Here is a 13522-nt window from a genome sequence, read left to right on the forward strand (position 1 = left end):
AAATCTATTTAACTCTTTATCGGACTTCAATTCAACATCCTCTTCTTATCTAATTCCTCTTCCGTGTCTTCCGATAAAAGTGGTTGTTTTAAATTAGGCAAAATGAAGAAATTAGCCATTGATAATTTTTAAACAACACAAAATTTTGAAAAAAAATAAATTAAATAAAGAATGATAATGCCCGCCAATGCGTAGAATTGTGCTTAGGCGTGCCTTGCCGGTCAATGAAATTGTTGACCGCCAAATAAGGCGCTAAGCCAAGTGGCTTGGTATTTTGGCCGAGCATCACACTTAGGCGGTGCCTAGGCACGCATTGGACTCGCCTTTTAGAACACTATATATGTACATCACTCTTTGAGTACGATTTCAAATTTGATTAGGAAATTGTTAAATATTTCATGACATGTATAATAAGTAGAAGACCGATGTAACCATGAGATAATTATAATTATTATTTATTATCTTTTAATTTATTCTTTATACTTTGTGATTCTCAGATAATTTTATTATTGTTATTTATTACTATTACTATTACAATTATTTATAGTTATATTTTAGGTAAGGCCAAGCCCTTTTTGCAGAACTATTTTCTATCATTATTAATAAAATTATACCTTATATGTGCAATTTATCAAGGAAAAAAAAATTTAGGATTCAAATTTTTTTTGAGTACTTATGTATTTAACTTGTTTCTAAGTGAACCTTTTAAATAAGGAATTTTATCTGCGCATTTAGATGAATTATTGTACTCTCAAAATTTTAAATTAGACGTGAAAACTTAGTAGACTTGATAAATCGACACGTATAACGATTCATCCACAACAAAATTATAAAGGCACATTTAAATTCTAATTATTATATATAATTACAAAAAGATATTATCACTCTTAGCACTAAGATAGGAGAGACCTTTTCATTCAATCACTTAATTGGGTTTATCTTAAGACCAGAAAGCTCCTTATGATTTTAATTTCTAATTCCTCTTTAAATTATTCTTACTTGGAGATGTCAAAGTTCTTCAGAATTTTTTTAATATTTAATATTCAATAGCTCTAAATATTGTAAAGAGATTTTACTAAAATTCCCAACGAATCTAAGGAGAATAAAACATAAATAGACAGCTAAGGTAAAAGAAATTTTATCCATTTATACTCCATGGTATTAAATAGACATAATTAGAAACATCGTGACATAATCATTTTGACACTCCTATTCCTTTTAGGAATTAATCTGCAAGTACAAATTTTTTTAACAGAATTTGTACAAGAAAACAGTTGATTTCTTTTGATTTGCTGTTGCCCATAAGTATTTTTAACAACAGCCAATTACAAGAAGACGATTATCTTTCTGTATCAATTCTGTAGAATAAATATGTACGTATAACATTGATCTTCCTTTAGTAGTGAATATAAAACACATGGTTGTATTAGTCTATTTTTTTAAAACTTATTTTTAATCATATATTCTTTAATAATATAATATTATAATAAATTTCATTTTTTTCTAAGCAAAATCCATTTTACTGGAACTCAATTTTATTCACTACCAAACACAGGAATAATATCCGAGCATTCTACATAATACAAAATAGAGTAATGCTATATAGTCCTACTGAGATTGTGTCAACACGATTCGATAAGACGAAACGATATTTTGAAAAAAATGTAAGATAAAATTAAAATATCGCTACAATTTAGCGTAGCGGCATTTAATGCGCGTGGAAAGCGACTCTAGTGTAACCCAAACCCAATGTTCAACTAGATTTGAATTCTTCATTTCAAATCCGCAATCACATCCTTTCCAACCAACTATGATTACTTATCTATGATAAGACGATGAAGGGTTGATAAGTACAACTACTTATCTCTGATAAGTCAGTGAAAACGATAGCCTACTGCCAAAGGCATCGAAGATAGCGAGACCAAGTCTATTTTTCCCCACCACCACATCTCTCTTACTTTCTCTCTCTATAATTTATACATACAATCTCTCTCTATATAAGTACTTTCTCTGCTTCTCTATTTTCCTGCTTTTTTTTTTTCATATACAAGTCTTGTTCCCTTTCTGTGTGATTTTAGAGAAACCCTAGAAAAATCTGGAGCTGAAGAACGTCGGCGGTTGGCTGGGGTTGTTTCTAGGGCTTCGATCTGTTGATTTGTTGTAACTTTATTGTTGTTTATTCGGTTTGGATTTGTAAATCTGGAATAAAAAAATGTCGTCGTTGAGCAGAGAATTGGTTTTCCTTATACTGCAGTTCCTGGAGGAGGAGAAATTCAAGGAGTCCGTTCACAGGTAATATTTCTCTCTCTATGTTGGGTATAAGATGTATTTGTATTTATATCATTTTTGTTCATGTTCGATATGCTTTTGTATAGTTTGTGTTTTTTATGGGGAAATGTTAAAATATTGGGTTTTATTTATTTTTGATTTTTTAATTTTTTTAAAAACAAAAGGAAAGAAAAAAAATGAAAGAAGCTTAATAAATATGATTAATGTTCAAGTTTTAATTCATCGGAGAATTTTATGTATCTGGTTTTGTTTTTATTTTTTGTGGGTTTTGAAAATTGGAAATGAGATTTATTGCATTAATTGTACAAGATAGGTATTGAGCATGTTTGGCCGAGCTTATAAGGTATAAGTACCTTTTTTGTAAAGTATGTAGATAGTCTGATGATGTATGCATTTGATTACATTTTGTTAATATTGGTAAATGAAAAAAATAAATACCTAGTTGAACTTATGAGGTCTACGTACTTAACTAGGAACGACAGTGGCGTGTTACTTTCACAATTTCTTTTGCTCGATTACATCCTCCTTTATGATGTTGACTTGAGCTAAATTGCGAAGCTTAGGTTTATACAGGTGAGCTCCAAAAATGTATAGCCTTATTAATATTGTATGCACTTTGTTTTATAGACTTGAGCAAGAATCAGGATTTTTCTTTAACATGAAGTACTTTGAGGAAAAAATCCATGCTGGTGAATGGGAGGAAGTTGAGAAGTACCTGTCTGGTTTTACAAAAGTTGATGACAACAGATACTCCATGAAGATATTTTTCGAGATAAGAAAGCAGAAGTATCTCGAAGCTCTTGATCGGTATAATGAAAATTTATTCAAAAACTTTCTGTACATTATTTTGTGTAAAAGAAAATATGTTAATCAGTGTACTCTCTGTTTTTTTACCCTTTTGGGCATGCTATGCCTCTTGATTAATACCTACAGGCAAGACAAGGCAAAGGCAGTTGACATACTGGTGAATGACTTGAAAGTGTTCTCGACATTTAATGAGGATCTTTACAAAGAAATTACTCAGCTGTTAACACTTGGCAATTTCAGGTATTGTGGATTTTCGTTAGTTACGTACAATGTGCATCAATGCATTAGCCTAGTAAGATGGCACGTTCTTCATGCTGTGAGTCATATTTGACGCGGTGCATATTTCTTGTTTTATATTCAGATTATAGACATCTTTGATAATTTGAATCCCTGCAAAATGTATTAACAGGAAAATTAAATTAGAAGATAATTCTAAAAAAATAATTTTTTTTAAAAGACTGACCTTATATAAATTTGCAAATGGTAATAAGATCTTGAACCCTGAAATTCATTGCATTTGGAATAAGGCTTAATTTGTTAATTTCATAATTTTTTGTTTGTCATTCAGGGATTATGAATATTCATTGTCCATATTTTAGAAACTGAGGGAAAGGATGTAAAATGTTCAGAAATTTTGGAATCTTCGCCTCTTCACTTTAATTGGAAATATAAGTTGCTCAAGCGTAATTGGATTATGTATTGGTTGAGGTCAATTCTCTTATTTTTAACGATAAGAAACATGTACAATTAGTTGATACACAACTAGAGCACAACAAAAGATACAGACAACGTTGGTTTGGTAGCTTGGTGAGCATTGGCAAATGCCTGTTACATATCCAAGAACTTCCTACCAAGATTTGGAAATAAAATATTTGTTTTAATACATTGATAAAGCTAAGAAGAGTGGCGGACCAGTATTGGAAGGCATGGATATCATCTACAAGTCCATTGTTTTCTGGCAAGTGACTTGGTGCTTATTGGAAATTTATATGCATATTACTACAAAACTCTTGCCGTTTGGAAGCTAACTTTTTGAGCTTTATATCATTGAAATTGTACCATTACTTATACTCAAATTTGAGCTCATGTCATTACAGACTTCTAATTAAGGCCGGAGTCAATTGTTTGTAAGGTAAAATATGAAATTTAGGCATTGGGTGGATAACATGTGATTCTCTGCTTTCAATTATTAAAACTGAAGCAGACGAGAAATATGCTTTTGGTAGGAAATCGTTTTAGGGTCATAACAGATATCATTTATGACAATTAATGCTGTTATGCTTTTAACTTAACTTCATCATATGAAGTACAGAAATAGAAGGCTGTTTTTATGATGAAAAATGGAACATAGAAGGTTCAAATTACTTGAAGTTTGCGACATATTTTACTTGTTTAATGGAAATGTAAATAATGGCAGCTTTTAGAGGTTTTGCATCTTGAGGCTCATAAACCGAAAAATACAACATATTTAAAGTTGGTGGATATATTCATCAAATGTGCAATGATGCATTGCACATTTCCTTAAGTTGACACCACGAGCAAGAGCCCTAGAAATAGAATGGTTCACAACATATTTTCAACATCACAATTTCAAGGCAGTTTTTAAAGAGAAATTTGGTTGAGCCAGCTGCCACAAGCTTCTGATTTGGTATCTTCTTGTTTAATAAGATATAAAAATGCCATTTTTAAGTGCAATTCTCTCTTTTTCTAAATTTTACATATAGTCTGATGATATTTGGTGTTACTTAAGTATTATCTTTCTTGATTTAAGTGTCAATTGTAGTCATGAACTTCAAGTGTGTTTCGAAGCTTACCCACGTTCACTGATGACAGGGAAAACGAGCAGCTTTCCAAATATGGTGACACTAAAACAGCTCGCAGCATAATGTTGATAGAGCTCAAAAAGTTAATTGAAGCAAATCCGCTTTTCCGTGAAAAACTTGTCTTTCCTACTTTGAAGTCATCTAGGTTGAGGACCCTTATTAATCAAAGGTAAAATTGGTCTTCTCCGTTGATGAATTTGTCTATCATTGCACGAGCTTCTGACTTCTGTTTTGAAATTTAGTAATGATCTAAGCATAAGAGTGAGTGGGGTTTGGCCCCATCCTCAACGTCTTTTTGGGTTTTCTTGTATTAATTTTTTTTTCCCACATGGGATTGATCATCAGCTATTTGAACAGGTTGAAACCCATACATTTATCATTCAGTTACTGCTTAATTTGTTCGTTTTTCTCTGACTCCTACAATTTTTTTTTTTTTTTATGTATGATGTTGCTTTACCATGTGAACATTCTTCAAGCAAGTGGAAGGTTCTAATACTTTAACATTTGAACCTGTCTGTCTTGCTTTCTTGTCCCCCCATGTTCTGTATATTTGATGCGGGTTTGTGTTCATTGTTCAGATCTGTTAACTTATCATGCTCTTCGCTGTTTGGCTCGTGTCCTGTATCGATAGATTTAACTTTTTTGTGCAGTCTGAATTGGCAGCACCAGCTCTGTAAGACTCCTAGGCCAAACCCAGACATTAAAACCTTATTCACTGACCATACATGCAATCCTCCAAATGGGAGTCTTGCGCCAACTCCTGTCAATCTACCTGCTGCCGCAGTTGCAAAGCCTACTGCTTATATGTCACTCGGACCACATGGGGTACAACATGTACATCATCAACATTCGTCCATGTCTATGCTAGGATTCTCGTTACTTTTTTTTTTTTTTAATTTACTTATGTTTGTTGCTCGCAGCCTTTTCAACCAACAGCAGCAGCCAATGCTAATGCCTTAGCTGGTTGGATGACTAATGCAGCTGCTTCTTCATCTGTTCAAGCGGCTGTCGTTACAGCATCATCCTTACCTGTTCCACCAAATCAGGGTAAGAGCTTTTACCTTCAATTTTAGTTGGCTTTCAAGAAGCTGCATATTTGTCAAAGATCAATTCAATAGACTGATTCAATTTCAGAACATTTTTTTATGATATTTTTAGTGGGATAAAAATGATTTAAAATGTGTTGTAACTTCTATATATGCAATTTATTGTTTTTCCTTTCGATTTATGAACAGTTTCAATGTTGAAGCGCCCAATCACGCCTCCAGCTACTCTCGGCATGGTTGACTATCAGAATGCTGATCATGAGCAATTGATGAAACGTTTGCGGCCTGCGCAATCTGTTGAGGAGGTAATGTTATTGTTTCTGTGATACGATCATTTTGACAAAAATACATCATTTTCTCAGTAAGGGCCACCTTCTCGTTCTTTCTTCTGTATTAGGTTTCATATCCTACAGTCCGTCAACAAGTGTCTTGGTCCCTTGATGACTTGCCGAGAACTGTAGCTTTCACGCTGCATCAAGGTTCCTCTGTCACAAGCCTAGACTTTCATCCATCACAGCATACCCTGCTTCTTGGTACGACATTTCTCAGGATCTTTTGTTCTGACCTGCGTCCTCGTTCTCCCTATTACAATGGATCCACTTTAATTTATCATTTTTCATTATTTGACTTGAAAGTTCCTATATAACAGTTGGTTGTCATAATGGCGAAATAACACTTTGGGAGGTTGGGATGCGTGAAAAGTTGGTTTCAAAGCCATTCAAGATCTGGGATAGGCAAGCATGTACCTTGAATTTTCAGGTTTGTATGTTGTCTGTTATAGTTGTGTCTTTCCATACTATCATCTTATAATATGAAAGCATGAAATGATAATTTGAATATTAGTTGTCTTCAGATTGAGTTCGTCTCCATTATTGTGTATAATCTAATGGATCTCGTTTGGTAAGACGAGTGATTGCCTGTATTTAACATTAAGCTTGCCATAAGAAAATTTTGGAAAGAATTTCATATTTGGTTATGTCTCCATTCTGGATGATTTTGCTGGTTTGCACTTGAATGTTACTCTACCATGTTTTTATTGACCTTTTAGATTTCTCACATGTTGAGAATTTGAACAGCCTTCTGCTGTTAAAGATGCACCATTTTCTGTAAGCCGTGTTACATGGAGCCCAGATGGAACATTTTGTGGTATGTGCGTATTCTTAGAATACTTTGATTTAGAATGTTCCAATAATTTTCGGAAAAATATTCATTGATATTGTTCCATGTTACAGGAGTTGCATTTTCCAAGCATTTAATACATCTGTATGCCTATGCTGGACCAAATGATTTACGCCAGCATCTAGAGGTATGCAGTGTTGGTCTTGTTTGATTGCCAAGGTAAAAAATTGTAATGATAAAAATTTGGTATTCATCATTTTCCGCATGCAGATTGAAGCCCACACTGGAGGAGTCAATGACATTGCTTTTGCTCATCCAAACAAGCAGCTGTGTGTTGTAACTTGTGGGGATGACAAGTTAATAAAGGTGAGTACGAAACTTGAAATTCCTTTTTGTAGACCCAGATTCATTCAGGAAAAAAAATGCTGAGGGAGAGATTTGAAACAGGTCTGGGATCTTAATGGAAGAAAACTATTCAACTTTGAAGGGCATGAAGCGCCTGTTTATTCTATTTGTCCTCATCAGAAAGAGAATATTCAGGTATGCTAGTAAACTGGAAGACCATGGTTTATTTAGAAAGAACACTGATCTTGTAATTTCTTACTTGCGTGCTTTAGGAGAACGTACTATCTTTTCATGCAAAATAATTTTCACGAAATTTTTACATTTACTAAAATAGAAAATAAGCCATGGCAGCAGCTGCCATTCTTTTTTAACTTTTGTGGATTCTTTGGGAGATTGATAAAGAAGTGTCTACACACACACACACATGTGTGTGTGTGTGTGTACATACACGTATGTATGTGTATGTATATGTATATGTATTTGTTATTTCTTGCTAAGGATATTCTGCAACATTTCATAGGTTATTTCGAATAATAATTTTCTTTTTTCTAAAATAAGTTTAGTAATTATAGTCTGGAGGACCTTTGCATTTTAGACTTACGGTTGCATATGCTATGTGTATAATTGTGTGAATTACATTACCTAAATGTTTCAACTCTAAGAGCGGGGATAATTTGTTCTCTATGATGACATCTTCAACATATGCCAGGGTGTACTTTCGGCTACTTCGTTATTACATTAAATCACATCATCTAAAAGTTTAAGACATTACAAAGGGGAGAAATTCATTTATTTGTGTTCAGATCTTCAACAACACAATGAAGCACGTCCTTATCTTCAAGAATCGAAATAGGAGAGAATGAAAAGAATCTGATTGCTCTTTCAGCCTCTTGAAATTACAATCTAGTGAATGATGAAAAATAATTGCTTTCTGCCGCAGCCTTAGCCTCTTGTTCTTGAATTTGTTGTAAAAATCATGTCTGATGCTAGTACCACATGGTAATTAGTTTTAAGTATGCTATCCTTGCATTGACTGCAAGATACACTGTTACTGGAACCTTCTTTGACCTGGCTTCTTTGCTGGCATATTTGCTGCTGCAGTGCCCTGTGACTAGTATTTTCGCTTGTAGCTCATGTACTGCAACTGTGTTTTCAACTTTCAGATCAGCAGCATGTTTGGTTTCCACATTATCCTGGATCATAGTGCTGTAGATATTACTTCATTGCATCCCTCGTATCACTAATTTTTTTCAATACCATGACACATATCCAGAAACGTGTTTTGGTTAAGGTGATTTCAACCTTCAGTGTTTTAATATTGTTTGTGATCTTATGTTTGCAGTTCGTATTCTCAACTGCTGTCGATGGGAAAATTAAAGCTTGGCTTTATGACAATATGGGATCAAGAGTTGATTATGATGCTCCTGGTCATTGGTGTACCACCATGCTATATAGTGCAGATGGTAGCAGGTATGATTTATGACCTCTTGTTTATTAATTTTCCTCTTGCTGGTTGTTTTACTTCACAGTCACTATCCTTTGTCAGTTCTGTCAACAAGAAGCAAATAATTTGTCACCGTGACTGTTGATTTACGATGCTTGTGCCCTTTTTAGGTTGTTCTCTTGCGGAACAGGCAAAGAGGGGGATTCATTCCTAGTGGAATGGAATGAAAGTGAAGGGGCAATAAAGAGGACATACAATGGGTTTAGAAAGAAATCAGCTGGTGTTGTGCAATTCGATACTACTCAGAATCACTTTTTGGCTGTAGGTGAAGATAACCAAATAAAATTTTGGGATATGGATAATGATAACATGCTCACAAGCACAGATGCAGATGGTGGCCTTCCAGTAAGTTGCATTTTTTATTCCAATGAGATCTCCTTGAACTCTCTTGAACGATTCAAATAAAGAATTCCTTAAGGTGCTAAGGTATCTTTTTGCTGCAGAATGTTCCTCGCGTGAGATTTAACAAGGAAGGGAATCTCTTTGCTGTTACCACAGCAGACAATGGAGTAAAGATACTAGCAAATGCTGCTGGAATGAGATCCTTTAGGACAGTTGAAGCCCCTTCTTTCGAAGCATTAAGATCTCCCATGGAGGCAGCGGCAATGAAGGTCCCATTTTATTTTCTTTCTGTACATCTAGCTGAATAACCTTCGGCTAAAATTACATTGATTTTCCCCTTCTCTTGAACAGGTTTCTGGGCCTTCTGTTGCAAATGTTTCTCCTGTGAATTGTAAAGTGGAAAGAAGCTCTCCTGTCAGGCCATCTGCCATTCATGTAAGCCAAGCTTCCCCTTGTATAGGGTGTCTGAGATGTTAGTTTATCTAGAATTGCATCCATCAGCCAGCCAGACCTTGTTAAATATTTTTTTCACCCCCTTGTGAATAAGATTCCTTCTATATTCACACACAAGTGCTGGATATCTGTAATGCTACAAGCTTTTCAGTCATGATATAGGTGCACTGTAAACACTGTAAATCAATGGTTCAACATTTTCTTACTTTTTGTCCAGTTCCGGATGTTATACCTATATTGAGTACTGATTGATTTACTAAGTGTTTTGTTTCTAGTCATAGGGGAGGTTTCTATATATTATATTGCTGCTTAGTCAATTTCTTTCTGACAATGAACTATATCTCAATTTTTTTTGCCTGCCTTTTCAGAATGGTGTTGATTCCATGGCTAGAAGCATGGAAAAGCCAAGAACATTGGATGATGTTACAGATAAATCAAAACCGTGGCAGTTGACTGAAATTCTAGATCCTGTTCAATGCCGAATGGTGAACATGCCGGATAGCACAGATTCGGGTCATAAGGTATTCTAATCAATTTATGCTACTAGTTGCATGATTTATCTGGAATACGATACTTAGCTGGTGTATTTTGTCCAGGTTGCACGGTTACTATATACCAATTCTGGTGTTGGCATTTTGGCGCTTGGATCAAATGGAATCCAGAAGTTGTGGAAGTGGGGTCGCAGTGAGCAAAATCCAGGTGGAAAGGTAATATTAATAAATTGACATCCTATTTTATCTTGTATATGTTCTGCTTATTTCCTTTATTTTTCCCCTGCTCCCATGATTTTCGTTATGGACTAATTTCTGAATTATGTTGTGGTTTAAGGCCACTGCCAATGCTGTTCCTCAACTTTGGCAACCAAACAGTGGTCTTCTTATGGCCAATGATGTCTCAGGTGTCAACCTTGAGGAAGCAGTTCCGTGCATTGCTCTTTCAAAGAATGACTCTTATGTGATGTCTGCTGCTGGTGGAAAGGTTTCATTGTTCAATATGATGACATTTAAGGTGTGTCAGCAGATTCTGTTGCTTCACTTCTTTCATTTCAAAATGGATTTATAGATTGTTTTTCTTTAAGAGTGTTATTTCTATGACATGTAGGTGATGACCACATTTATGCCGCCTCCACCTGCTTCAACCTTCCTGGCGTTCCATCCACAAGATAACAACATTATAGCAATTGGTATGGAGGATTCCACAATCCACATATTTAACGTCAGGGTGGATGAGGTATATCTTTTAAATGCTTTTTGATGATGTCTCATAATTTTGTGCTGTGAATATGGTTCTGATTTAATTGGATTCTGAATTTATTAGGTGAAATCAAAGCTGAAAGGTCACCAGAAGCGTATTTCTGGTTTAGCATTTTCCACCAACCTGAATATATTGGTTTCATCTGGTGCAGATGCTCAAGTAAGCTTTTCCTTATCATAACATTCAACTTTGTAAATAATACTAACTAACATACTTGAGTCCTTCCTATAATTTGAATTAGTCAAATATTTGATTTTTGTATGATTTGTCATAATGTTTGGTTAATATCAAATCTGATAGAATATCATTTCATAGAATTTGATAAATTTGTGCTTTTTCAATTTATGTTTCTTGGCAAACACCTGGTTCATTGATTTAGATGATGCAAACTTGCCCCTCAAGTCTTGAAGAAATGGAGGAAAGAAAAGAAAGTAGTGATGCATTCAACTGCAATTACATTGTTTCTCAGATTTTGTTTTCTTCCTTTTTTGTAAAAAAATTTCTGGACAGAACATGAAAAATAATTTCTGTTAATGAAATATGGCATTTTCGCCATCCGTTGTTTTGAAAATGTTAAGATATTTGCTATTCATTATCACGGCCTTTTTATTGTAGCTTTTCATTTGGAGCATTGACACATGGGAGAAAAGAAAGTCAGTTTATATACAATTGCCTCCTGGTAAAGCGCCTACTGGTGACACTCGAGTGCAGTTCCATTCCGATCAAGTTCGTTTGCTAGTATCCCATGAGACTCAGTTAGCTATATATGATACCTCAAAGATGGAGCATATACGTCAGGTACATTGGATGCTGGACATCTATATTTTTACCTCCATTTTAATCACGGTCTTATGGATTTTGTGTGCATTGCAGTGGGTCCCACAAGATACCCTTTCTGCTCCTATATCATGTGCAGTATACTCCTGTAACAGTCAACTAGTTTATGCTTCCTTCTGCGACGGTAATGTTGGAGTATTTGATGCTGATACCCTTAGATTAAGATGCCGTGTTGCCCCATCTGCATATTTATCCCAGGCAGTATTGAACGGGTGAGAACACCATTTTATTCTTCTTAACCTTTTTATGTTGTCCTTTTTGGCCTCGAGGTTTTACAGGTGGAGAATGCGAGACGTTCTCACTTCTTTTTTCATGTCATAGGTTTCGGTGGATGTATTGTCAAATGGTTTTAGTGCTGAAACTTCCTGATTTTTAATTGACTGCGTCCTTCTACTTTTGCTCCTAAATGCTTTACATGCATCGGTTGCATGTTTATTGTGTTAAACTGGGATACAAGCCTCATTTACTGCAACTGCATATTTGTTGTATTTTTATCTTAGTAGAGCGAATGGTATGACTAACCACGTCATATCTTCCTTTTAGAAGCCAAGCTATCCACCCAGTCGTGGTTGCAGCACACCCAGTGGACCCCAATCAATTTGCTGTTGGGTTGACGGATGGGTCTGTCAAAGTAATAGAACCCTCAGAATCTGAAGGCAAGTGGGGATCAAGCCCTCCGGCTGATAATGGGATACTGAGTGGTAGGGCGGCTTCATCATCGACTGCTGGCAACCTTGCACCTGATCAGATCCAAAGATGAGTTCTCATATGTTTTACAATCTATGTTCAAACTGTGTATTTTATCAGTTTAGATTTCAGGTTTTTGGTTAGCAACCCTCTTCCCTTCGCAAGTCTAGATATAACATGGGTGAAGGGAAATCCTATTGTATGCAACATTTATCAATTAGTATGTGTATCTTTGTTTCAGTATCTTAATTATATTTATTTTTCATTTGCTTTATTTGTAATTATTCAATTCTTTTGGGTTAAGAATTTCTTTTGGTTGGTGAAAAATTCTCTGTAAGCACTATGAATATGGAGCAAGTAGAAATTTGGTATCAGATTTTTGTACATTGAGGGTGGGGCTGGCACTTCTGTCAGCATCTTTTGGTTTCTCCATCAGTGTGCCAGCACCAATAATAGTTCGTTGGTTGAAACCAAGACTGGATTGGGTACATTAAATGTGAAAGGCTGTTTGAAGGGCAATCCACGCCATGGTGCAGGTGGGGATAACTGCTTTCTGCAATTATTATGGGGAGCGTACAAGCTTGGAAGTTGAACTCTGGCCATCTGGATGTACGGCCTGCCATGAGATGTTGGAGGTATTAGGCCAACAAAAAATATTAGAAAATATATAATATTAAAAATAATAATTCTTTTATTATACAAAAATAATAAGGATCAAGCTACTTGTACAGATAAAATATACGACTTGGATGACACATGCACCTAGCTGGACAGCACCTGTGCCGTTTATTTAGAGACGCCAATTCGGCTCATTGGCTTGAGCTGCCCACTGCTTGGTCGGGAATTGGAAAAGCCACGACCCGGCTTGGCTTCTAGCTCATTAGAATTGAGTCTTATTTTCAAGTGTTGGCCCGAGCTGGCTCGTGTCAGTCACAATATTTAAATTGAGACCTTGTTGGGGCTCTAATAAAATGAGAATTTGAAGGGGGGGGGGGGGGGGGGGGGGGAAAAAAGTG

The 13522-nt window shown here is 35.4% G+C and overlaps 1 protein-coding gene across 4 annotated transcripts; it reads left to right on the forward strand.

Moving 5' to 3' along the window:
- The first annotated feature begins 1929 nt into the window (after positions 1-1929).
- On the forward strand, positions 1930-12780 carry LOC111408086 (topless-related protein 3-like). 4 transcript variants are annotated; one of them, XM_023037863.1, is made up of 25 exons: positions 1930-2292; positions 2917-3096; positions 3223-3336; positions 4930-5088; positions 5570-5753; positions 5840-5966; positions 6155-6270; positions 6363-6498; positions 6615-6724; positions 7042-7111; positions 7198-7271; positions 7355-7450; positions 7532-7624; positions 8772-8899; positions 9044-9278; positions 9377-9544; positions 9627-9710; positions 10097-10249; positions 10325-10435; positions 10557-10736; positions 10830-10958; positions 11046-11141; positions 11598-11780; positions 11856-12031; positions 12363-12780. In XM_023037863.1, the coding sequence occupies exons 1-25, from the start codon at positions 2213-2215 to the stop codon at positions 12577-12579; spliced, it is 3399 nt and encodes a 1132-aa protein (XP_022893631.1). In that variant the 5' UTR covers positions 1930-2212; the 3' UTR covers positions 12580-12780. The 4 variants fall into 4 exon arrangements, with proteins under 4 accessions (XP_022893631.1, XP_022893632.1, XP_022893633.1 ...); XM_023037864.1 differs by having other exon boundaries at positions 12366-12780; XM_023037865.1 differs by having other exon boundaries at positions 5570-5744.
- Positions 12781-13522: the final 742 nt, after the last annotated feature.

The sequence above is a fragment of the Olea europaea genome, chromosome 13 (genome assembly GCF_002742605.1).
Source record: "Olea europaea var. sylvestris chromosome 13, O_europaea_v1, whole genome shotgun sequence".
NCBI classification, from domain to species: Eukaryota; Viridiplantae; Streptophyta; class Magnoliopsida; order Lamiales; family Oleaceae; genus Olea; species Olea europaea.